The following is a 27,504-nucleotide window of genomic DNA, read 5'->3' on the forward strand; positions in this document are numbered from 1 at the left end:
TTGCTTAATAAACTGAGAGGGTATGGTGTATTGAATAAAAATGACCCCCATAGGCTCATATATCTGAATGCTTAGTCACCAGGGAGTGCCACTATTTGAAAGGATTAGGTATGGAATTGTTGGAATAGCTGTGGCGCTCTCGAGTTCTTTCTCTCTTTCTCCCTCCCTCCCTCTCTCTCTCTCTCTCTCTCTCTCTCTCTCTCTCACCACCCCCTCCATGCTCCCTGCCATGATAATGGACTAAGCCTCTGAAACTATAAGCAAGCCCTGAATGAAATGCTTTCTTTTATCTTGGTTATGGTGTCTTTTCACAGCAACAGGGCAATGACAAAGAGGTCATTTGAGTTGTGTGGAACTCCAAAAATCAGGGGGGAAAATAGCAAAGAAAGAAGAAGGATGAAACAGAACACCCAAGTCTGGGGACTAAGGTACCTTGAGGAATCAGTCTGTGTGGCTGTGAGGGGTTCCAGTTAGGAGCCCTCGCAGCTCGCTTTCCCAGGACCCACAACAAGCATCTTACAACTACTTATAACTACAGGCACTCAAATGTGCACATAAAAGCACACAAATGTTTAAAACCTTAAAGCTTAAAAAAAAATCTGCTACGGTGAAATGAAGGGGTCCAGGCAAGGTCACAAAGGGAGATTCTATCCATATACACAAGAAAAAATAATAATGTGTACTGAAATAAACAATTATCCTGATATAAAATTGGTAAGGGAAAGCGAGGAGTAAAGTCCAACATATAATCAACACATAAATTTCAGAAATGTTTTTTACATGTATAGATGTTGTATCTTCGTGTATATCTGTGCACCATAGATGTAGTGCCCACAGAGGCTGGAGAGGGCAACAAATCCCGAGACAGGAGTTGCAGCCAGCTAGGCACCAGTGCATGTTGGGAATCGAACACGCTCCTCTGAAAAAGCAGGCAGTGTACTTAACCACTGAGTTACCTCACTGGCTCTCAACAACACTTTTTGGCCCCATATTTGAACGCTTGGTCCCCAGTTGGTAAACTGTTTAGGAAGGATTAGGAGGTGTGGCCTAGTTGGAGGACTGAAATGTGAGCTGTCAGCTGCTGCTCCAGTGCCATGTCTGCCTGGGTGCTGCCGTGCTCCCTGCCCCTTCTTTTCAAGATGCCTTGATCATGGTGTCTTATTACATACATAAAAAATAACTCTGATGTCAGACAGCCATATAACCTGACACAGCCTAGAATCACCTGTCCTATTCCCTGGGCTGGTGGTCCTGGGCAGGTTTTTGGTTTGCTTTAATTTTTCAAGACAGGGGTTCTCTGTGTAACAGACCTGGCTATGCTGGAACTCACTTTGTAGACCAGGCTGGCCTTGAACTCACAGTGCTCTGCCTGCCTCTGCCTCCCGAGTGCTGGGTTTAAAGGAGTGTATCGCTACACCGGCTATCCTGGGCGGTTTAAGCAAACTAACTGAATATGAGCCTGAGCCAGTGAGAGAACAAGCCAGCAAGCAGCACTCCTGCATGGCTTCTGAGTCAAGCTCCTGCCCCAACAACCCTCTGGACGGACTGTGACCCCGACTATAAACACATAAATCCTTTCCTCCCCCTAGCTGCTGTTGGTCTACATTTTATCACAGCATCAGAAAGAAAACTAAAACATCATGCAAGTCTAAGAACCTGATCCCAGAGCCCATAGAAAAATGCTGAGTATGATGGCACAGATTTGAAATCCCAGGGCTGGAGACATAGAGAAGGGTGGATCCTTGGGATGGCCTGCCCAGCCTAACTGACAAGTGCCAGGACCGGGAGGATCCTTTCTCAAAAAACAAAGTGGTCATCAACTGAGGAATGACACCCAAGGCTGACTGCCCTCATGCATACACATACAAACATATGCATCTACATCTGTGTGAATGTACACACACACACACACAGACATACAACGCATAAGAAACTGGCAGTGTAATCAGAAAATGTTATATAAAAATTTCAAAAAAGATTTCTATCCAAGCCAAGAATCTAATATATGTAAATCCTAACTTTTTACATTTTATGTTTGAATGAAGGCGCTTATTACCTCTTCTTTCAGTGCATGTTTCTTCTGTTCCAGACAAATCTCTTTAGCTCTCATCATCTGCAAAGTCTCCTTAGAAACTGCATACTGGAGTTTTTCCATGCGCTCTGCAGCTGCTGCCCATGATGCTTTGCCAAATTTCTTCTGATCTGCTCGCATCCGATCATACACAGCTGGTAATAATAATTTTGTAGGGGTATTAAGGCACAAAACTGCTAGACACTAAAGAACTATAAGGTCTTAGATTTCACTGACCCTTCACAATAAATGTTCAACATCTCTAAAATCTTAATAGTTCAATAATATCATACATTCTCTGTTATCTCAAGCAGTGGTATACGCCGCCTTTAATCGCAGCACTAAGGAGGCAGCTGAACCTAAGTTTGAGGCCAACCTGGTCTACATAGTAAATTTCACAACAGCCAGAACTACACAGTGAGACACTGCCTCAAACAAAACAAAGAAACACCCTTCAACATGGGATGGAGAGATGGCTCAGAAGGTAAGCTTGTTTACTGCTCTTGTAGAGGACCTGAGTTTGGTTCCAGCATCCACACAGCAATTCACAACCACCTGTAATAACTAGTTCCAGAGAATCCGATGCCTTTTTCTGGCCTCCTCAGGATTCTGTACACATGTGGTGTACATAAACACACAGACTCACATACATACACATAAATTAAAAATACATATAAATCATTTTAAAAAATAGCTGAGGGGTTGGGAATTTAGCTCAGTGGTAGAGCACTTGCCTAGCAAGCGCAAGGCCCTGGGTTCGGTCCTCAGCTCTGGGGGAAAAAAAAAAAAAAAAAAAAAAAAGCTGAAAGCTGGACATGGTGAGTTGAGGCCAGCCTCATTTACATAGTGAGTCAATTACAGGACAGTTAGGGCTACAGAGACCCTGTCTCAAACAACAAATAATAAATTAATCAATAAAAGTAACATTTAGAAATGGGGGTAAACATGATTGAAGCACATATATGCATATATATAGCATACATATATTAGTTGAAATCTAAGCCATAAATATTCTAAACGCACAATCATACATTCCATGGTTTATCACCGTATAGTCTGAAAATTTTGTGAGAACCAGATGCAGGAGGAACTAAAGTCACACACTAGTTCAGCTCTCATTCAGAAGGTTGTGGTGGTATTATGTTCTCCCAAATATTGTGCACCCTAATAAACTTATCTGGGGTCAGAGAACAGAGGCTAAAAAATGGTGGCACACAAGCCCCTTTTTCCCACCCCTGGAGCTAAGGACCCAACCCAGGGCCTTGTGCTTGCTAGGCAAGTGCTCTGCCACTGAGCTAAATCCCCAACCCGGCACTCACACCTTTGAACCTAGCATTCCAGAAGCAGAAATCCGTCTGGATCTCTGTGAGTTCAAGGCCACATTGGAAACAGCCAGGCATGGTGACACATGCCTTTAATCCCAGGGAGTGATGGCAGAAAGCAGAAAGAGATATAGGGCGTGAAGACCAGAAACTAGAAGCTTTTAGCTTGGTTAAGCTTTCAGGCTTTTGAGAAGCAGTTCAGCTGAGACCCATTCTGGATGAGGACTCGGAGGCTTCCAGTCTGAGGAAACAGGATCAGCTGAGGAACTGGCAAGGTGAGGTGGCTGTGGCTGTTCTGCCTCTGATCTTCCAGCATTCACCCCAATACCTGGCTCGGTTTGATTTTATAATTAGACCTCTAAGATTCCTGCTATAGAAGGTAAAAAGGACTCATCAGCCCTCTTCCTGTTCCAGAAAGGAAGAACTTTCCACCCCAAGACAGGGTTTCTCTGTTTAAGAGCCCTGGCTGTCCTGGAACTCATTCTGTAGCCCAGGCTGGCCTCAAACTCAGAGATCCGCCTGCCTCTGCCTCCCGAGTGCTGGGATTAACAGTGTGTGACATCACTGCACAGAAAGGAAGAAGAACTTAGTTTGTAATAACACAGGCCTGGCTCAGACGCTAATTGTTGATAGACAGCTAATGTCTTCCAGTTTTAAAAAAGTAGAACTAGTGATTAGGAGCACCAACTGCTCTTCCAGAGGACTCAAGGTCCATTAGCAGCACCTACAATGGGCAGCTCACAAAGACTTGTAAAGCCAGTTCCAGGAGAGCCAATGCCTTGGGCCTCCATTTGAGTGCATTTAAAACACACACACACACACACACACACACACACACACACACACACACACACACACACAACCACATAGATACATGCATATAAATAAAAATAAGCCAGGCAGTGGTGGCATACACCTTTAATCCCAGCACTCAGGAGACAGGCACCAAAACTACACAGAGAAACCCTGTCTCGAAAACACCCAAAATAAACAAACAAATAAATAAATAAATAAAAATACTGATAGGAACATTGACAGTGCTGCCACCTGAAACCTTAATTCTGTATCTTTATGCCCAATCACATTTTAATAAATGATAGACGCTTTCTTACATAAGTTGGCATTTAGATTAGTTCAAAATACAACAAATGATAAACTTGCTGGTATCTTCTTTTATATTTTAAAGGGCAATTAATTTTGTATTGTTACTTTGTCCTAACCATCTTTTACAATATAGAATTGTGGTTGATTTGGAAGAGAATGGTCCCCAGGGAGTGACACTATTAGGAGGTGTGGCTTTGGAGCAGATATGGCCTTATTGTAGGAAGTATGTCACTCTGGGGGTCTGCTTTGATGTCTATGCTCAAGCCATGCCCAGTAAGTCCGTTCACTTCCTGTTGCCTATATACCAAGATGTAGAACTCTCAGCTCCTTCTCCAGCAACATATCTGCTTGCATGTCCTGCCAAAATAACAATGGACTAAACCTCTAAAACTGTAAGCCAGCCCAATTAAAGGTTTTCCTTTATAAGAGTTGTTGTGGTCAGGTTGTCTCTTCACAGCAATAGAAACCTAACTAAGGCAGAAGTTGGTATCAGAGACTGGGGTATTGCTGTGATAGGCCTGACCATGTTTTTGTTTGGAGGAATTTGGACTTTGGTACTTTGGGTTAGGAAAGCAGTGGAATGCTTTAAGCACTGCTTAATGGGCCACACTAGTAGGAGCATGGAGACAGTGGTGCTGAGAGGGATCTGAACTGTGGGGGCCTGGCACAACAAGTTTCAGAGCGGACTTTTAGTATGTTGCCTAGAGATCATTTTTGTAATATTTTGGTGAAGAAAGTGGTTGCCTTTTGCCCTTGTCCAAAGAGTCTGCCTGAGGCTAAAGTGAAGAGTTTTGGGTTAGTTGCACTGGTAAAGGAGATCTCAAAACAGCCTAGTATAGACTATGTCGTGTGGTTACTAGTGTTAACTCTTGCCCCCTCCACCCCACCCCCACCCCCGAGACAGGGTTTCTCTGTGTAGCTTTGAAGCCTGTCCTGGAACTCGCTCTGTAGACCAGACTGGCCTCAAACTCGCAGAGATCCACCTGCCTCTGCCTCCCGAGTGCTGGGATTAAAGGCATGCGCCACCACCGCCCAGCTTAGTGTTGACTGTTAAGAAAATCTATAATGAAAAGGAGCAAGCAGAGCAAAAAAAAAAAAAAAATACAAGATGTACAATTTGAGGAGGAAAGGGATACTAGGAAGTGGAATGAAGCCAAGTCCTGGGTTCAAGACGATAAACAGATTAAGAAATGGAATAAAGGGAGTGGCAACCTCAGGGCAATATCCCACCCAGCTAAACTTCCAACTTGTAAAAAGGAATTAAAGAACAGAATTGGGCCAGACATAGTGGTGCACACGTTTAATCCCAGTAATCAGAAAGCAGAGGCTGGGGCTTCTCTGAGTTTAAGGCCAGCCTGGTCTACAGAGCAAGTTGCAGGGCAGCTAAGCTTAGGCCATGAAGGACAGAAAGCTGGTAAAAATATAACTGAACAAGGGGACCATGTTCCAACCCCAGAAAGCAGTAGAACTTGGCAGATTCAACCACATGGGTTTGGCTTTAGAGTCAAAGATAGAAGAAAGGAGCTATGGAATCTTCCTCTGAGACTAAGAAAAGCCACTGAGGCCAGGCATGGGCAGGGTTATCCTTGCATGGAAGCCCACAGAGGCCATTGTGTGAGGCTGTAAAGGTGAAGCCTGAATTGTCTTAGAGACCACAAAGTTGTGGGATACCTATTGAGGAAAGCTGCTAACAAGGACTGGAACCAGGCCCGAAAGAGAGAGGAGTGTGTTGCACTCAACAAAACTGAAAGACACTGGAAATCTGACGAGTGTTTTGACATCAGATATGGAGATACAGAGTTTGGAGTTCATGGAGAAGGGGGGCAGGGGGAGTTGGTCTTGCTTTGGCCCAGTATTTTCTCATTATCCCCCCTTTCCTTCATTTTGTAATACTAAGTATATCCTCTGGCATATATGCTGGAAGTATGTGTTGTGTTCTGCTTTTTTTTTTTTTTTTTTGGCCAGAGCTGAGGACCAAACCCAGGGCCTCTAGCAAGTGCTCTACCACTGAGCTAAATCCCCAACCCTGTGATCTGCTTTTTTATTTTTATTTTACAAGGGATTAGAGTTAAGAGATTGCATGAATCTCACAAGAGACTTTGGACTTCAGGTTTTAAATACGTTTGAGACTGTTAAAGACTAAAAGGACTTTTGAAGTTGGACTGAATGTATTTTTGCATTATGATATGGCCACAAGCCTATCATAATGGGAGCTAGGGAGTAGAATGTGGTGGTTTGAAAGAAAATGGCCCCCACGGGAAGTGGCACTATTAGAAGATGTGACTTTGCTGGAGTCGGTGTGGCCTTGTTGAGGAAGTGTGGCCTAGAGGGGGTAGATTTTGAGGTCTGCTATGCTCAAGCTACACCTAGCACACAGTTCACTTCCTGTTGCTGCAGACTGAGATGTAGGACTCTCTGCTCCTTCTCCAGCACCATGTCTGCCTGCACGCCATCAAACCTCACCATGATGATAATGGACTAAATCTCTGAACTGTAAGCCAGCTCAAATTAAATGTTTTCTTTTGTAAGAGTTGCTGTGGTCATGGTGTCTCTTCACAGCAACAGAATACTGACTAAGATAAGAATTTAGTAATTTTTTGCCTTAAAATTTTCAGAAATCACCAGGTGGGGGCGGCACATGCCTTTAATCCCAGCACTCGGGAGGCAGAGCTAGGCAGATCTCTGTGAGGTTGAGGCCAGCCTAGTCTACAGAGCAAATCCAGGACAGGCACCAAAACTACACAGAGAAACCCTGTATCAAAATTAAATTAAATTAAATTTAAATTAAAAAAATAAAATTTCCAGAAATCCTTTATTTATATGTACAGGTGTTTTGCCTTCCTGTGCACACACCATGTATGCATGGTGTCCAGGGAAGCCAGAAAAGGATTCCCTGGAAATGGAGTTAACAGACAAAAGTGAACCACCACAGGGGTGTCAGGGATTGATCCAGATTCTTTGCAAGAGCAGTCAGTGCTCTTAACTGCTGAGCCATCTCTCCAGCCCCAGAACTCCTTTAAGAAGAAATAAATTCACAATAATTTATATACCTCTTAAAAGGTAACTGTAAGTCAGCTCCTTATGCTTACCACCCCCATTCCCACTTACTTCAAGCCTCTGGTGCTTACTTCAAACACACTGCTACTTCCTGACTTACAGACTTTAAAAATTACCTGTGTTCCTGATCTGAGAGAAAGGAATTTTCTTCCTTAGAGGCTGTGCTCCTTTTCTTGGCTGTCTGAGCTTTCTTGCTATAGTCATTGCTGTTCTTAGTGGCTCTTAAATGACTGAGGGAACAGCTTTTCCTGAAAATATTTCTTGCCTTCAAAAACTGAATTTTTGCCAGACCTTGCATGAACCACATTAATAACATGCCTTGACTATGTGCTCAATCTGTTTCCCTACTGTGTGTTCAGCCTGTCAACTTGCCCTTAAAAAAACAAATGAACCCACCCTTACTATATCCTCAACTTTCCACATAATCATATTGTTCAAAAAGCTAAATGCATAGCTTTGATTTTATACTATATACACTTCCATGCCACTGACCTAGAATATGTGTGTGTTGTGCTAATCATTTGCTGAAAGCAACCTTAAAGAAAACAAACATCCACCATAAGTTGAAAGCAACATGTGGATATAGGCTGACAACATGTTTGTAGTTTTGAGTACTATCTTGGGTCAGCTTGTATGAGTAAAACATCTCTTATAAAAAACTCTAAAATGTTTATAGAAGACAATTCCTCATTTCTTTCCCATATATGTTTTCTGCGCTGTTCAATAAATATGGAGCAAAACCCTTTGCTAGGGGAAGACAACAATCATCACACACACATAACAGATAGACAACAGACCACAAACTGCAGATAAAGAGAAGACAAAATTAAAGTTTGTGTTCACTCTTAGTCTAAACTACTCCAAGAAGAAGAACCTTTTTATTATTTAATGTGGCATGAACAGGCATACTAACAACAGAGCCAAACTTTTCAACTCAGCATCTCTTTGAACCTCAGTTTTAATGTCTCAAACAAAATATCCCTATTGTCTATCTTATATCAAATATATTTCGATCTTTCTTAAATTTCTGACCATTGCCAGGCAGTAGTGGTGGTGCTCTTGGGAGGCAAAGGCAGGCGGATTTCTGTGAGTTCAAGGCCAGTCTGGTCTACAGAGTGAGTTCCAGGATAGCCAGGACTTTTCACAGAAAAACCCTGTCTCAAAAAACAAAAACAACAACAAAAAAATTCTTTTAAAATTGTATTCAAATATTAAAGCAACTGTATGATCAATAAAGTAGAGTATACTGAGGAGAGAGGGACATGTTCTATTTTAAGTATGATACATTTTTAAAGTCAAGTCTGTGAGGTTTAGCTTTGTAAAAAATTCATTTGTGTTTATAGATGATTATTTGTTTCAATCATGTTTCTCCATTAATTGGCCTTATCCAAGATGAAATGACCTTACTGCATCTGTTTCTGTACTTGTAACAGGGCCTCAGACATTAGTAGGCCCCCAGACCTAAGCACAACTAACTCCATGATAGAAGTACAATCAGGCCATAAAACACAGCATGTAGGCAGCACCACCTGCCAAAATGAAAACAAAGACCAATCCATCCAAGTCCATAATCTGAGGAAGTCTCTGAATGTCTTAACCTTGCTTTCTTTGGCTTCTGTAGTACTGCTCTGGCTAACTGTTCTTGTTAACTGAACTATGTCAACCCAGAACATAGATTCTGTGCTTAAAAGCTCACCCTGGGAAAGGCTCAGGACTACACTGGGATCCCGAACACTCAGTGAAGTAATAGCTGATCGAAGACTTAAACCCGTCTGAGAAGTCTTCTCTGGTGGCTCCCACAGCAGTGCTCGCGCTTTTCTGCTGATTTAAAGAGCGTCTGGCCATACACGTTTGCCTAGGAGGAGCCGAAAGGGTACCTTGACTTGCTGAGGTAAGTCACACTGACCCAACTCTACTATACAATTATTCTAACCATAAAAAACGTAACTACTGATCTTTCAAATATGCCTACGGACTCTTACTGCAGCTTACCTTTCTGAGCTTTAGCTGTTATTTCAAAGTATTTGACAGTGAGATCCTGAATAGACAACACAGCCATGTGAGCTTTCCGCTGCCAGTCAGCGTCTTCTTTCTGTAGACTCTCAATTCTTCGAGGTCCCAGGTAGTCATTCTCCATGGAAATCTTCAGAGAAAAAGAGGCAGAAATCCTTTACTCATTCCTCTAACATTTACTGAATGTTATATGCCAGGAACTAGTTAGGCTTGGTGCTAAAATAAAGCACATTACTTGTCACCATTGGTGATATTTAAACTGAGTAGACTTCCTAGCCATGCTGAAGATGTCTGACATGGGAATCTGCCCTCCATCCTTCCCTCTGAACCTTCCTCCACCCTCCATTCCCTTCTACGTATGTGGAAACAACACACAGCAAGGCGTTGGCTCGTTTCTGAGTGGTGAGATAATGAGCAATTTATTTTCTCACTTACAATAGTAATATTTTAGGTTAACAATTATTTACACAGTGATTTTATTTAAAGGCCATTAAATATTAAAAGATTTGAAGATTGGTGATATTGTAAAAATCTGCCCAAGTGCATACTGGAAATACTCTACATAAATTTTCTTTTATTTATTGTTTTCCTTTTTCAAGTATTAAGGCCTGGCATATCCCAAGCAAACACTCTACCTTTTAAGATAAAAACAAACCAGCTAATGAACAAAATGAACAGAAATAGGTTATGGACACATAATTCTGCTTTATCATATCCAGGAGACTGATTTTAAAAATTAAATAAGAAACATTTAAGCAGGGTATGGTGGCCCATGTCTGTAATCCCAGCTCTTAAAAAGCTGAAGCATGAGGGAAAAAAAATTAATAATAATGTTAAGACATGAAAAACAAGAAGAGTGTTGGCACACACCTTTAACCCTAGCATTCAGAAGGCAGAGGCAGATATCTCTGAGTTCAAGGCCAGTCTGGTCTACATATTAAGTTTCAGGACAGTCAGGACTATATAGAAAGACCTTGTCTCAGAAAACAAAACAAAACAAAAACAACAAAAAACAGAAAAAAAAAAAAAGGTAGGGTAGGATGGGGTTAGAGAAACAGCTCAGCAATCAATAGCACTGGCTGCTTTTCTAGAGGACCCAAATGCAATTCCCAGCACCCATATGGTGATTCACAGCTATCTGCAACTCCAGTCTCAGGGGATCTGACACCCTCTTCTGGCTTCTGTTGGTACCAGGCACACATGTGGTATACAGATATACATGTAAGAAAATACCCATACACAGTAAATGAAAAACAGATAAATGTAAGTCACACATGGCACACACACACACTACACACACACACACACACACACACACACACACACACACACACACACACACAAAGTGAGTGTTCACTATGAAAAGGTACCCAACTTCAAGAGATTCTACAATTGCTGCAGTTTCTCCCACGCATGTGGTTCCTGCCATGCCTGTTATCCCATGCCTCCTGACTCGCTGCTGGATGATGACAAGCGTGTGCTAGCATGGCTGTCCCAACATGTCTGGTACGGCACCTTGGTTCATGATAGTCATTTATACTGGATTTGTTTTCCCCATTATGCAACCTCTATACCTACCACTCCAGGAGTCACATATATGCTTTGTATATTGTTCACTTCTCTTTTTGAGTTTTGTTGTGGCTCATATTTGAAAATATTAAGTGTGCAATTTAAATAAAGAGACCAGTGTGGAGAAGCAGAGATGCTCAGCATGCAAGAGAACTTACTGCTATTGTAGAGAACCTGGGTTTGGTTCCCAGCATCTACATGGTGGTTTGCAACCAACCATTCACAACAATCTAGGGAGCCAATGCCCTCTCTCTTCTGACCTCTATGAGCACCAGGCATAGATATGGTGCACATGCACACATGTAAGCAAACACTCATACATGTAAAATACAATAAAAAATATAACATGGGGGGGGTAACAACACACCCATGTACCAGATGATTCAGAGAGTACAAAAATGAGTAGGATGCAGTATTCCTCACTGGAAATTTATAATGCAATGGAAGGGGAATACATTAGTGATACAGAATTCATTTATTTACTTACTTACTTGCAAAATTAGGAGACATGGTTCTGTTACTAATTAACCACAAGATCTTTCATTCACATATACCTTATCATATCAATAATGCATTTAAATGATCACGGTGTGGCATGCTTGAGATCCCAGGCACTACAGAGCCTTTTTGCCTCATCTTCCAGGTCATTCTCCTACTACCTGGTAATGCTAGGTTTAGAATCCGCAAACCCTTTTCAGGTACTGTCAAGAGAAAGGTTGGATGGTGAGAGATGCCCTTCTTCCTTCTATCTGCATATCTTTATCTCTGCTGTATCCGTAGGCATCATCCCAGACTTGCTTTTACACTCCAGCACCAACAGTTCCTTCTTCAACAACAAAATCAAGTCTGCAGCTTTTCCAAACCCAGCCTCATAATCCAGTACCAGCATACCAAGTGCACTATCCTTAGAGGTCTGGATCTCTCCATCCTTTTTATAAGGACACAGCTCCAGGGGACTTGCCCTTTGTGCTTAATAAATCCAGTCCAGTCCCTTCCCTTTGTCCTTTCACCTCTAAAGTGGTGGCTGTTTTTATAATCGTTTCCTTGAGGTAGCTTATTTTGTTGCCTTCCTTAATTACCTGCTTTACTTTTTACCTAGTTAACAAATCTTAGTATCAGAACACTCTCTGTTGATATTGCTAGCTTCATTTTCTGAACAAACCTCAACAGACTTTACTATGGAATAGAAACTTAATAAACACAACAAAGAATGTACAAACTCAAAACTCAGAACATTAAGACAGAAATCATTTCCACCTGCATGAATAAACGCTGCATCTCCCATCAACAGACAAAAGGAGGGATGGACACCCAGAAGACTCAAATTTTCTATTATGGCTTTTGTGGGAGGAGGTTAAAAACCAAACAACAGTGCACTCATCTCAAGATAACTTGCACACTGCTGCTGGATTAGCACTTGTGTCTCCAACTCACAACAAAATATACACAAGCTTCAACATTTCTCTCTCTCTCTCTCTCTCTCTCCCTCTCTCTTTCTCTCTCCCTCTCTCTCTCTCTCTCTCACACACACACACACACACACACACACACACACACACACACACACTGCTGCTTTGTGGATGACTTTTGAACTTGGCAGCTCTTATGCTGCAACCAACCACTAGAAACCTTGCCTAGTCATTCTACTGTACTCAAGGCACTGAGCAACAATCCTCTCCCAACTTCTTTTCCTAACTTGGGAAACTTGAAGATGTCACAGCAGCCCTGTTCAGTTGAACTGTGTGCTAAAAACAATGACAGGTCTGTTTGGAATTTCAAGGCTAGAAAGAAAACAGAGCCTGTTTTAACATGGAAAAAGGTGTGTGTCAGTTTAGGTAGCCAGGAGAATAAAACTAATTTATAAATACAAATTCTCTGGCATAGAACTTATTATACAAGTACATGTTTGCTAGGATACAGCGTTTTATAAGAACTTATTTTGGTACTTCTGTGCATTGTTAAGATACTGGGGGAGGGGAGCGGTTGGGGATTTAGCTCAGCGGTAGAGCACTTGCCTAGCAAGCACAAGGCCATGGGTTCAGTCCTCAGCTCTGGGAAAAAAAAAAAAAAGATACTGGGAACACCTAGCTTAAGATTCTCTGGTGAAGTAAATGCCAACACAGATTTATGAATTATTTATTGATATTGTGGCACAATGTAACTTCTCTGGGCACTGGGGCTGCTAGTTCAATGATAAATGATTATCAGTAACGTTTTTTTTAAAAAGACTTACTGTGTGCATGGTACACGTGCCAGTAGAGGCCAGAAGAGGGCATTAGATCCCCTGGAGTTGGAGTTACAGATGGTTATGAACCACCGATTATGGGTGCTGGGAACCAAATTAAGATCCTCTAGAAAAGCAGTAAGCACTCTTAATCACTGAGCCATCTCTGTCCACCCCCATCAGAGCTTCTGCATATACCACCCAAGAGTGTGAAATGGGTGTACAAGCATGCACCTGTAATCCCAGCTACTTGGTGTGCCAGCAAAGCAGACACAAAGACCAAGGCCAGATTGGGCAGTGAGAGAGAGGCTGTGGATGCAGCTCTGTGGTAAGGGAACTGAGTGGCTTCAAAAGACCCTGGATCTCATTCCCTACCAGACATCTTGTGAAAGATGAGTATCCAACAGGAGAAGACAATTTAAAAAATGGGCCAACGACCTAAGCTGACAAGTATATGAAAGATATTCTATGTCACTAATCATCAAGGAAAAAGTCAAACCCATAATGAGGTGTGATCTCACTCCTATTTAAATGGATACTATCAAAAAGACAAGAGATCACAAATATTGGAAAAAAGATGAAGAAAGGAAGGTTTTTGCACTGTTGTAGGAATATATTAGTGTTAACTATTATGGCGGCTCCACAGACAACTAGAAATAGAGCACACATTCTTCCAGTCCTACTTCTAGGTATATGACCAAGGACTTGATGTCAGTATGCTGAGGTTCCAATGTTAACTTGGGCATTTCTCACAGTAAGAGAGATGGAATGAGCACGTGTCCATCAACAGATGAATGGAAAAAGAAAACATGGGAGTGTGTGTGTGTGTGCGTGCGTGTGTGTGTGTGTGTGTGTGTGTGTGTGTGTCCCCACACACACTTATAAAAATGTCAGTTAGCCTTTAACAAACAGTAGAATGGTACTAACTCATGTAGAAGAGAGGGATTTGGGGTTTAGGGAAGATTTTAGTTAAAAGGCACAAAATTTCTATTAGAAAGACTAAGTTAAAAAATCTTTTACAACATAGTAAAATATACTTATCAATATGTAATATTCTTTTAAAATGTAACAGCAGACCTTAAGTGTTCGCACCAAAATTTGGTGAAGTATATATGTTCAATTTAGCCCTTCTAATTTTTTTTTTGGGGGGGGAGCAGGTTATTGAGACAGAGTTTCTCTGTGTAACAGTCCTAGTTGTCCAGGAACTTGCTTTGTAGACCAGACTGGCCCCAAACTCAGAAACCAGCTGCCTCTGTCTTCTGAGTGCTGGAGTCAAAGGGTATGCACCACCACACACAATTTAGTCTTTGTACAGTGTATAAATAAAATGGAAAACACTGCTGTATATGAAAATAGTTTAATTGCTAAGTTAAAGATTAACCTTAAATAAAAGTAAATTGTAAAGGCATTGCTAAAATTGATCTTCTTCAACGCATCAATTAAATGAGATCTCATACTTTGGTTTAAACTACGTCTCTAACACCACCACCCCCCCCCCCCCCAAGGCTCATGTGTTGCAAACTTGGTTCCCAGGGTGGTGGTGACGGGGCAGGCTAGTAGGAGGCTCTCCGTTCAGCCTAGGGAACACTCAGAGGGACGATCCATGCTCATGCTGGCACTCCTGTTGCTGCAGCCACCAAAGGCTATGACTGATGCCCTCACCAGAGCAGAGCCTGCACCAGGATTTAGACTACTAACCCATCTTTCCTTGGTATTAAAAGAGCCTGCTTTGGACATTTTGTTGCATAACAGAAAACAGACCAACATATTGACATTATTGAGTCTTCCAAGCTATTAATGTGCAATACCGCTCAAGTTAGGCAATCTATAATTTCTGCAAAATTTTGTTGTCCATTTATTCTGTGCAGCTGGGGACTGCGTACCAGGGCAACAAGGCATGGTAAGACAGGTGTTCTACTACAGAGTGACCTCAGCATTGTTTTACAATTCTTACTGTATAGTGCTTTAAAATATTTTAGTAAAATTTATTACTGAAAGTTTTGTCTTTAAGAATTGTCAATGAGCCGGGCAGTTACTGGGTGGTGGTGGCGGTGCACGTCTTTAGTTCCAGCACTCAAGAGGCAGAGGCAGGAGAATGTGAGCTCATGCCTGGTCTATATAGTGAGCTCCAGGACAGCCAGGACTACATAGAGAGACCCTGTTACAAAACAGAACATCTCTCTCCTCTCCCCAACTCCCTCTCTCACAATGTTTACTGTTTTCTTTAAAAAAACAAAACAAAACAAAACAAAAACATTTAAACTAAGTTTCTAAAATACACTGAAATACATATTTTTCATGTAACAAGGTTAGGTCTCATTGATTTCTGTCCAAGTTTTCTCTGCTTTCCACTCACTCTCAATTTTTTTGTTTTTTTTCCTTAACTTGCTGGTTTTGTGGAGCTAAGCAAACACTCTAGCACTGGCTTTTTCTAGGGTCTTCAGCGAGAGCCTTCAATGGTTATTTTAGACCTCTCTCTAACAATACATGTCATAAACATTCCTGCACTTCGATTTCACACCTGATGTCTCATCAAGGGTGCAGAGTGAAGTTGGTTCTCCCAAAGACAGTTCGAAGACCAACCCAAGTGCAATACAGCCATACAAGGCAATCCTTTGGGGAACACAGGAACACAAGCAATACAGACTGGACCAAGCAAAACCTCTGCAGACTTCCAGTTAGAAAGTCCTTTAGAATATTGTCTGACACAGACAGACAGACGGAATGTAGCTGTAGAATAAATGTCAGCATTAGGAATAGCAGAGTGGTGAGTATACATTCTGCTACTTTACAACTTTTGAATTATCTCTACACACAATACACACTGCACCATCAGGTCAGAGTGAAACATGTTTCTACCTCTATTTTAGGCATAAATTTATCTTCATAAACTAAGATAAAATAATTTCCAGGAATTAAGATGGTAAAACATAAATCCCTAGGTTCAATTTAACCACTACAAAAACAAAAAAATATAAAAAGAGATTTTGAAATTTTACTGATCTAGCTAGCTTGTTATAAACCAAATCCAAGTCTCAATTATTGTGCTGGTTAGCTTTGTGAACCTGATACAAAGCCAGTTAAGAAGGAACCTCAACTGAGAAAATGTCTCCTACTGGATGTGCTTCAGGAAAGCCTCTGGTACATCTTGATTGATGGGGGAGGACACAGCTCACTGTAGGTACTACCACCCCTGGGCTGTGCTCCTGAGTTCTCTAAGAAAGCAGTCTGAGCAAGCCAGGAAGCAGCACCCCTCCATGGCCTCTGCATCAGCTCCTGCCTCCAGGTTCCTGCGCTGTTTTGAGTTCCTGTCCTGACCTCCCTTAGTGATGGGCTGTGGTGGGGAACTGTAAGCTGAAAAAGCCCTCTCCTCCCCAAGTTGTTTTTGGTCATGGTGCTTTATCACAGCAAAAGAAATGCTAATAACTAAACTATATCACATCCACATGATACTATGTAATAAGCAAGTGTTTTTAGTTGTACTTATAACAAATACTTTGTCAAATCAATTATAATTTCGTTTTTAAATGTGTCTTATTTTCTAACTTAATAGTAATTAGTAGCCAGGCAGTAGTGGCGCATGCCTTTAATCCCAGAACTTGGGAGGCAGAGGCAGGTAAATATCTGTGAGTTTGAGGCTAGCCTGATCTACAAAGTGAGTTCCAGAACAACCAGTACTGTTACACAGAGAACCTTGTCTAAAAAAAAAAAAAAAAAAAAAAATTAATTAGTAAAATAAATAATATAATTTTAAGACATTCTTTGGAATTATAGTCACCTAAATTGGTGAATATTACTAGCTACAGATAAGGAAATAAATGAGTAATTTTGTAGTAGTACCACTTAACATACTGATACACTATGAACTCAATAACTAGGTGTAATGAATTACTAGGAAATATGCTTATATGTAGCAAGCATTCATAAGAAGCACAAAGAATAAAATAGTAGTGGTTGATGGTATGAGAGGCAACAGCTTATAAAAAATGTAGTCAAATATTTTTGTACCTCAGAGAAAGTGACAAATGAAATAAATATGATGTTTCTCCTCACAGTTTCTAAGAAAAATGGAGTAAGCAGTGATAGGAGCTCGCTCAGACAGTCTATTGTTCTTTTGTGCCTTTATTAGATTCTCAAAAAGTGTCTACAGTTGATTTTTAGAAGTAAATTCTAATATCCAGTCTTAGGTTCCTGACACCTTTTTATTCTAGTGCCAAATGTATGTTAAAATAACTGACAATTCAGTATTTTTCAAAAGTTCAATTAAGAGTACAACCATGGGCTGGAGAGATGGCTCAGAGGTTAAGAGCACTGGCTGCTCTTCCAAAGGTCCTGAGTTCAATTCCCAGCAACCCATGGTGCCTCCCAACCATGAGATCTGGTGCCCTCTTCTGGCCTGCAGGGACACATGCACACAGAACACTATATACATAATAAATAAAAAAAATTAAAAAACAATAAGAGTACAACCATATGTATACTTATTGTCCCCACAAGGGACCGTGGAGAAGGCAGGCCAAGAATCTGTTTGCATTATTTAAAAGCTTCTTTCGTAATTACAATGTGTGACTAGCCAGCCTCAGAACTAGAGTCCCTTCAGTTTATGCTTTAAATAATAACAATAACAGTAATAACAACAATACCTTGATCTGCTGTCTTCGCAGCATGGCAAGCTCTCGCATGTCTCGGAATGGCTGAAGTAAATACTGGTAGAGTTCGGTTGTGGCCTCTGCAAGGCTGCTGTAGGCTTCATCTTCCATCTGATACAAATCTAAAAGCTCCACCATGCTCTCTATAGTCTTGTGCTTGTCCAAGAGCTGTGGAGAAAGTTTCAACACTAAGAAAACCAAATAAGCAACTTATAATAAACACTGTACTTGCTTCTGACCCAGAATCAAGGTACTAAACCCACAGTTTGCATGTCATCCTTCATCTCCATACTCCAAGGTCTTACTACATGAGACCACAGCCTGATTCATTAGGCTGGAGGAGTACATGCTATCTGCCTGCCTTTAAATCAGCATCTAGTAGTGCTCTCCAATCATATAATGAAACAAAACCACAAACAACAACAACAACAACAACACGTTATTACTGAGCTGGTTAGTTGTTGACACAAACCTAAACACATCTGGGAAGAAGTCTCAACTGAGGATTGCTTCCATCAGACTAGCCTGTGGGCATGTCTATGAGACATTTTCTTCATTACTAATTGATGTAGGAGGCCCAGCCCACTGTGGGCAGTGCCATGCCTGGACAGTGGGCCTGGGTTCTAAGGTAGCTGAGCAGAAGCTATGGAGAAGTTTCATGTCATCCTCATCTATAAAGTCATTAGGAAAGCTACCTCAGCTACACGAGGTCCTGTCTCGGAAACTAGCACCAGCTCAAGTACACATATACACGGAACCAAAGCAAACAACAAAACCCCACCTCCCCCAGTATTCAGACTGACCTGTGCTAGGCCAGAAAGTCTTAAAAACAACAGAACTAGAGTATTAAGTTTGGGTTTTTGTTTTTTGTTTTTTGTTTTTACCACAATGAAATTCCAATAGCTGGAAAGCTTTTAAAAATCTGTAAGCTAGGGACTGCAGAGATGGCTCTGCACTGGCTGTCCCTTCAAAGGACACAGGTTTCATTCCCAGCACTCACACGGTGGCTCAAGACTGTAACTTCAGTGACAGGGGAATCTACACCCTCTTCTGGCCTCCAGGGCCTCCAGGCATACACACATGGTGCATAGTCATACTTTCAGGAAAAACGCCCATACATAGAAGACTTAAAAATTTTTTTTAATCTGCAAAATAAACATCACAGAGATATATCAAAATTGAGTATTATGTAGCTATTAAAAGAACTACAGCTTGTTAAAGAAGAAAGAATTAAGTAAGTCTCTAAGATTCTAGTAACTACTTGAAAGAAAAGGCTCCTATGAGAGGTTGCCTCCAAGAGAAGGAACTGAACAGGGGGAAGAATGGGAGAAGGTAAACAAAGACGCATGTTTAGTCATACTTTTTCAAACTCAGCCAGCCACCAAGCAAGAGTGTGTGTGTGTGTTGGGGGGGGGGGGTACTTGTTAAGCCAGGGTTCTATTATGTAGGCTAGACTATCCTTGATCTCATATCCTCCTGTCTCAGTTACTCAGGTGCTGGCATTACAGGCATACACTATCACACACACTGTACAGACTCACAATTCTTTCCACTTCCCAAAAGTATTCTGACTCACATAAACACAAAACACAAGGGGAGGGGACGGCTAAATCCCTTCACCATAATAGCCAAAACTATGTAGGCCTCTCCCACGAGATGAGGCACGATGAGTCTAAAAATGATACATGCCCCGACTTCTCTGAAGTGGCAAAGTCAGTGAATGTCTTCTTTCAGTAACCCATGTCATGGTAAGGTAAGGAAAGAAAGCAGTATCTCCTACTGTGGAAATGACCGGTTAGTTTCTCAACACTGAGCTCTTCTCAGATACCAGCAATGAGTTCAAACTTGAGGCTAGACTACCCACCTTCACCATGACCTACCACTCCAAGGCATGCTACATGCTACACATATCAGAAACAATAAAAGCAGTAAGGAAGGATCAGACCTGCTCGGGTGGGGGGCAGTCATTCTAAATTCTTGCAATAAATCTTTGCAAGAAAAAGATGAACCTTATCTTTAATTCTACTTGAAAATGAAACACTTCCTTTAAAATGACTAAACACCAAGTTTCACAAACAGCAAAATAAAGAAACGAGAAAGAACAAACGGCAGCAACATCTCCAAATAACAAAGCTCTCCTAGTCCTCACTGTTATGTAAGTATGAGTCTAGACCAATTCAAAATTAGAGAACCTCAGACACTAAGTAGGCTTCTTTGAGTTTTGCTTTCAAGAACACTAAAGTCAATGTGTTAAAACTGTTGTAGAAACTACTTTCCGCCACAATGGAAACACCGTTACTATATGCCTATTAATTTACAAGTTTCACAGATCTGTATAAGGTAGAAATAAGTTCAAATATTAAAATAATTACCCAGTATTTCCTACACGCCTTTTACTCTCCAAGAGAGCAGTACTCAACTATACAGCAACTAAACTGAATCCTCTTGCAGAAGCACAGGGCATCTCACCTAACAATACTAATTTATTAATCTGTCTTTGCTATAAAGTTTCAGGTTTTTCCAACACTACATTACTTCAAAAGCAATGATAATTGTCTTCTATTTTAATCTAAGTAATCTGGAAATAATCTTAAATGAAATCCACTTAAAAATACAATTTACTCAACAGACTTTAAATTGTTTTCTCTAATTCATGATAAAGGAATTCAATAGGAAATGGCACAGGGGTGAGTGCTTACCACCTACCTAGCACAGGGAAAAGAAGGGGAACAGAGGCGATCACTATTCAGCTAAAGTAAAAACTGAAAAAGTTCAGAGAATAAACACACTGCTTTGGACACTCACGGGTTATAAACTGTGAAATATACAGGATACTATAAATAAGACATGAGTAGAAAGAATTTGTGTAATTAGAATATTTAGGATTGGGGCTGTTAGTGAGCAAGAAGAGCAGCAAATTTAAAATGTGAGAAGTACCTAGAGGAGGCCGACAAGCTTGACAAATTTGAAAGCATTCATTGTGACACTAGGAATGCAGACATACCTGGATATGGGTAAGACGTCCTGCCAAGGACTTTCTAAGGGCTCCAGACCAGTCAGCAGAACCACAGCGACAGAAGAGGGAAGTGGGGAAGTGGGGGTTCTGAACTCCAGTCCTAGAGGACCTAATACCCTCTTCTGGCCTCCACAGGCACTGAACACACACAAGGGGTACAGACACACACTCAGGATGAACACCTATAAACACAATAATTACCAAGGTTTGGGGTTTGCTGTTTACTCTGACAAAGCTCTTCTGAAATTTTAGGGAATTACTTCACAAACACAGAAGACACAAAATAAAAATTTACCAAGCACTACATATAATTCCCTAAGCCTAGTAAGTAAAACAGATTGTGTGTGTGTGTGTGTGTGTGTGTGTGTGTGTGTGTGTGTGTGTGTGTGTTATGGAACCTTGTTTACACAAGCTAGGTAAACACTCCATCATTAAGCTATATTTCCAACCCTTTTCTTTTTCCTTGAGACATAGACTCATATAGGCTAGCCTTGAACTCTGAGTACCCCAACAACCTTGAGTTAAACTACTGACCTTCTGTCCCTACCTCCCCAATGCTGAGCTTCTGAGCCCAGGGCTTTCTGCATGGGAGACAGGCACTCTGCCAACAGACACAGCAGTTCTTTTTCCCCCACTTTTTTTAAAAGGGTATCACTATGTAGCTTTGGCTAACCTGGTACTTGCTATGTAGACAGATCCTCCTGCCTCAAGAGTGCTGGGATTAAAAGCAAACCGGGGTTGGGGATTTAGCTCAGTGGTAGAGCGCTTGTCTAGCAAGCACAAGGCCCTGGGTTCGATCCTCAGCTCAAAAAAAAAAAAAAAAAAAAAAAAAGCAAACTGTCATGTTCGGCTTTCTCTCCCAGCTTTCTGCGCTGCCACAAGTCTCTAAGTTACTGGGACTCCTTCTGTAGCTCAAACGGGTTGACCCTGCAACTCTACAGGAGCCTCCTAAGAGCTGGGATTACAGGCTCCCTCCCATCAGACCCTCTAGACATCCTTTGTCTCCATCTCAATGTAATCCTGGTAAGAATGGCTCTTAACCTAACAAGTTTCAACCTTAAGTCTAAAACAAAAGTCTGCTGAATGAAAAACTCCTCTAACACAAGGACATACAGTTTTCTTTAGTTTCTTGTTGGTTTTTTTGTTTTGTTTGTTTTTTCAAGACAGGGTTTCTCGGTGTAGTTTTGGAGCCTTTCCTGTAACTCACTCTGTAGCCCAGGCTGGCCTTGAACTCACAGAGAACCACCTGCCTCTGCCTCCTGAGTGCTGGGATTAAAGGTGTGGTCCACCACCCGGCTCAGTTTTCTTTAGTTTTCTAAAGGAGTCAGTAACAATGTAAATTTCTTTTTCAGCTGAGCTCACAGACCTAGTAATCAGAATAGTGGGTGGGTTTCTCGAAGGAGGAGCAGAGAGAAGAAGGTGAGGATGGGGAGAAATTTAAGTGGAAACAATTTAACAGAAGAATGGAAATGGGAGTTCTATTACATAGGTCATTACTATGTAGTTACTACTATTTCATATAATCCAAAATAACAAACATTTCGAAGAACTAATGTATGAGATGGTACCTGAATATCCTGATTAAATCAATATATAATATATAAATGTACCAAACTATTACCTAGTTCTCAAGGGTCCCTAAAAGCTATAGCAAGTCAGGCAGTGGTGGCGCACGCCTTTAGTCCCAGCACTTGGGAGGCAGAGGCAGGTGGATCTCTGAGTTCGAGGCCAGCCTGGGCTACAGAGTGAGATCCAGGAAAGTCACAAAGCTACACAGAGAAACCCTGTCTCAGAAAAAACAAACAAACAAAAAAGCTATAGCAAAAGAAAAAACTGCCCCTCTTCTTCAGGGATGGGTGCTAGGATCATCTTCCTAACTACATGAGATACACTGTAACTATGGGAGTAAACTGGCACAGACAGCATCAATCTCACCACAGTCCCAATGCGATCACACCCTAAGCTTTCATAGTCAATGGCTCACACACAACTTTCAATCCTGCAAGACCCATTCATTGATACTGCCTTACACAGACACACATTTTTACAGTAGCTCTTCTGTTTAGATACACAAATGTTCATTGTGATACAACTGCTTACTGCATTCCATACAGTAACATGTTATGCAGGCTTGTAACTTAGAAGCAACAGACCACAGCATGCAGCTTAAGTGTACAGGTCCATAACACCTACATTATATAAGGACAGTATAGGAAACTGACTTATACCACGTTAACCCGCCACTCCTTCCAAATAGAAATAGATACTTTCAAAGAAATTGATTTATAAAATAACTCTTCGTAAGAATAAAATCCCAGGTTGGGGTGGGAGGGTGACAAGTCAGTAAAATAAATGCTTGCCATGCAAACAAAGGACCTGGATTCAGATCCCTGCACCCATATAAACACCCAGACAAAAGGCTATGCGCAGCTGGGGAGGCAAAAACAGATTGCTGAGCTTGAGGGCTAGCCACAGCTGAACAGTCAAGAGCCCCTGTGTCATAAAGTAAGGTGGAGAGCAGCTGAGGAAGACACCCAGCACACATACACACACACACACACACACACACACACACACACACACGCACACACGAGTACGTGTATATATATATATATATATATATATATATATATATATAAAATGTAAACTAAATATAAATATAAATGTAAGTAATAAAACTGGGCTGGACATGTGGAACAGGTCTATACTATCAGCAATGAATAGAGCCAAAAAGTTCAAGGTCACCATTGGCCTCAGAGCCAGGATTCCTCCTGACTATGTGAGATTCTGTCTCTAAACAAAAATAACTCCTTTGAAAAGCATACTAATAAAGTAAAGTGGGAAGAAGTCAATTGCAGGCAGTTCTCAACTATCAGACATGTCATACCCAAAAGGCACATTAGATATTCTCCCACAAAGACAATATTTTTTTGACTGCACAATTCATGACTACTCAAGACTGAGGTAAACATGTTTAGTGAAAATTTTAAAAAGAATACACAACATTTTGCAAGAGGAACTATTAAAATACTGATCAAAATAGCCAGCACTTAAAAAGTAGAAAGTAGGAAAAATTAGAACAGATGAGTACAAAGCAGTTCTCAACCCTCCTAGAACTGTGACCCTTTAAACAGTTCCTCATGTTGTGATGACCCCCAACCATAAAATTATTTCACTGCTACTTCACTGCTATAGTTTTGTTGCTGTTATGAATAGTGATGTAAATATCTGAAATGCAGGATATCCAATATGTGACCCCCAAAGGGGTCATGACACATAGGTTGAGAACCACTGGTATAATGTATAGTGAATTTTAAGAATCTACGTTTTTTTGGTTTGGTTGGTTTGGTTTTGGTATTTCAAGACAGGGTTTCTCTGTGCGTAGCCCTGGCTGTCCTGGAACTCAATTTGTAGACCAGGCTGGCTTCAAACTCAGAGATGTACATGCCTCTCTCTGCCTCCCAAATGCTGAGACTAAAGGCATACGCCACTACCATCTAGTTATACTGTTTTGTTTTGAGATAGGGTCTCTCTATGTAGCCCTGGCTGTCTGGAGCTCATCATATAGACCAGGCTGGCCTGGAACTTACAGAGATCTGACTGCCTCTGCCACTAATGGGATTAATTAACAGCACATGCCAACATGTCTGGCTAAGGGGCCCATCTGTATTATCAGTTATGCCTAGTACCTGACAAGAGAATTCCGAGTATTATTTAGTTGTTTAGTTATTAATGATTATGATGCTAAAGGTCAAACCTAGGGTCTTACTGATGTTATAAATATGCTTTGCCACCTAACTACACCTCCAGCCCCAGAAACTATTTAATGAATAAATTACTGAATGCAATTTAAGGGCTTCTAGGTCAGTACTTACAATTTAACATTATTCCGATTGTAGTTCTACAAATGTAATCACGGTTGTCTGAAAAGAATAAAGATTGTTAGGCACAGTAGTGCACACCTACAGTCCCAGCTCCATGGGAGGCTGAGGTAGAGCATTTGAGCCCAGGAGTTGGAGGCCTGTGTGCTGGTTAGAACAGGCGCCTGCAGCCCCCGCCCCATGGGCTCCCATATTTGACTACCTGGTCATTAAGGAGTGGTGCTACTTGACAGGGGTTAGGAGGTGCGGCCTTGTCAGTGGGTGTGGCCTTGCTAGAGGAAGTGTCACTGGGAATGGGCTCTGAGGTTTCAAATGCTCAAGCCAGGCCCAATATCTCTCTTCCAACTGCCTGCTGATCTGGATGTGGAAATCTCAACCACCTCTCTAGCACCATGTCTGCCTATGTGATACCATGCTTCCAAGGACTAAGCCTCTGAACTATAAAAACCAGCCCCAATTAAATGTTTTCCTTTATAAGTTGCCGTGGTCATGGCGTCTCTTCACAGCAATAGGACACTAAGGACAATACAATGAGACTGTCTCAAAAACCAAAATTCAAACAATTAAAGAGGCTCCAAAGGCTTAGCTCAGAAGCAGAGCACATGCCTATGGGGAGAAAAGCTCTGGGATGTGGGTGGAGAAAACCAAAATTACAATCAACTGTACCAAAAGGATCACCATATCCTGTAAAGTCAACCAAATAATTAGATACGTATGTAGCAGCAACTTGTCTTGGGAATCATGGAGAGGTCTCTGATGATGCACAAAGACCAGGCCAACCTGTTGTTCTTATTTAGACACTGTATCAGTTTGGGAATGTTGACCTTTATGGGACCAACTTCCATCATCACCAACAAGGCTTTGAATCACCAACCTGGTTTTTAGTAGAAATAGGTTAGGATTTCAGAGGAATCCAACAGCCTGCTAGTAATAAGTGTCTCAGGGGAAAGTAAATGGTAGTTTTTATTTGCTATAAGTTTCTATATACTAGGCATAGGCATGTACATCTCACTAATGACCTTATGAAGCAGGTATAAATTTACATCACTTCAGAAATGAAAGGACCCAAGGCACAGGTTCAATAACTTCTCTAAAGTTTAGTCCAAGAAAAAGTTATCAACAGCTCCCAGACTAACTCATACTCTTAACTATACTTCACCATATGGCCTGCATGCATGGCCAGTTTGTTCTTAACAGTCTTTTGAGTTTAGAGAGACTGAAATACCAAGGAATTCCATGGAAAATAGTAAACTAAATGGGCCAACTGGGAAATGTCACAGTTAAACAAGATTTGAAAAGAACAAAAGCATAATTTAATTTTAGATTCCTCCCAATTCCCCTCTATAAAATTCTAAGCATGCTGACACTTCAGACAAGAACTGCTGCTTTATCTAATCTATGTAGGGCAATTTTCACCAAGACAAATAAAATATCCTAATAAACTAGCTTCAGGTTCCACAAAACTTAACACGAAGAAAAACAACTCAAGAGTCAATTCTGAGGAACTCCAGGGAGCCAGAGTGAAACCAACTGTTTACAAGAGCAGCGTCAATATAATAGTTTCCTTTTAATAGAATAATGAATATGATTCCCTTGCAACTTTCAAGGTTCAATATTGCTACTAGAAAGTTAATTCATACATTTTCTCTTTTGAGCCTTCATTAACCCTACTTGCTATTATCTTATTTAGTTTCCTAGTACCAAAAAATGTACTTAAAATAAACAATATGGAGGAGGACTAAAAATAAAGCAAGAGAAGTCAACATCTTTCTTCTCCCCACTTTCAGATCTACCGAGAAACATTAGTAAAGGAAATGAGCTGTCTTCAGTGCAGTTATGAAGGGAAAGTAAGGCTAAAGTAGCAGAGGAGACAAGCAGATTTCTGAGCAGCAATACAGACCATACCACACTCCCTACTTCTTCTCTGGAGGCTAACCAGGGACTAGGAAATGCTTTTGTAAGGTCTTTCTTGCTGGGCGGTGGTGGCACACACATTTAGTCCCGGCACTCGGGAGGCAGAGCCAGGCGGATCTCTGTGAGTTTGAGGCCAGCCTGGGCTACAGAGTGAGTTCCAGGAAAGGCACAAAGCTACACAGAGAAACCCTGTCTCAAAAAAAACAAAACAAAACAAAAAAAAAGTCTTTCTTCCAAATAGTATATATTTGTGAAAATTTTAAAGGTGAAATATTCCCACATCTAACCAGATGTGGTTACTCCTGGCCAGAACAGTCTAAGACAGAACTTGAATATATTTAGCCAGGCATGGTGATGTGAGCCTTTAACCCAAGTCCTCGCCCAGGAGGCAAAGGCAGGAGGATGAGACCAGCCCAGTCTACATAGTTCCAAGCCAGACAGTGTGACATAGTAGGACCTGTCTTAAAAAAGCAAAAAGAAACATCACACAAAACATATTCCTCCTGTAGCTTTATATTCAGACAGACAGACATAGCCCAGTCTGGCCTAAAATCCTTAGAACCTCCTTCATGCCTCAGCCTCCCAAACTCTGGAATTACAGGTATAAGCCACAAGTACTGCCCCCTTGCAGTTGGTAAGCAGAGAAGTGAATGCTTTTTGTATTTATTTAGAAACGTTATTTAC

General features: G+C 41.2%; 1 protein-coding gene across 1 annotated transcript in view; it reads right to left on the reverse strand.

Moving 5' to 3' along the window:
• Jmy (junction mediating and regulatory protein, p53 cofactor) overlaps positions 1–27,504 on the reverse strand; it is a 66,128-nt gene that overhangs the window by 28,164 nt on the left and 10,460 nt on the right. The window contains exons 2-4 of the mRNA XM_036207172.1: positions 18,004–18,177; positions 9,547–9,697; positions 2,057–2,226 (exon numbers count right to left, since the gene is read on the reverse strand). Coding sequence (XP_036063065.1) covers positions 2,057–2,226; positions 9,547–9,697; positions 18,004–18,177 — 495 coding nt within the window. The remainder of the gene's footprint in view (positions 1–2,056; positions 2,227–9,546; positions 9,698–18,003; positions 18,178–27,504) is intronic.

The sequence above is a fragment of the Onychomys torridus genome, chromosome 15 (genome assembly GCF_903995425.1).
Source record: "Onychomys torridus chromosome 15, mOncTor1.1, whole genome shotgun sequence".
In the NCBI taxonomy this organism is placed as follows: domain Eukaryota; kingdom Metazoa; phylum Chordata; class Mammalia; order Rodentia; family Cricetidae; genus Onychomys; species Onychomys torridus.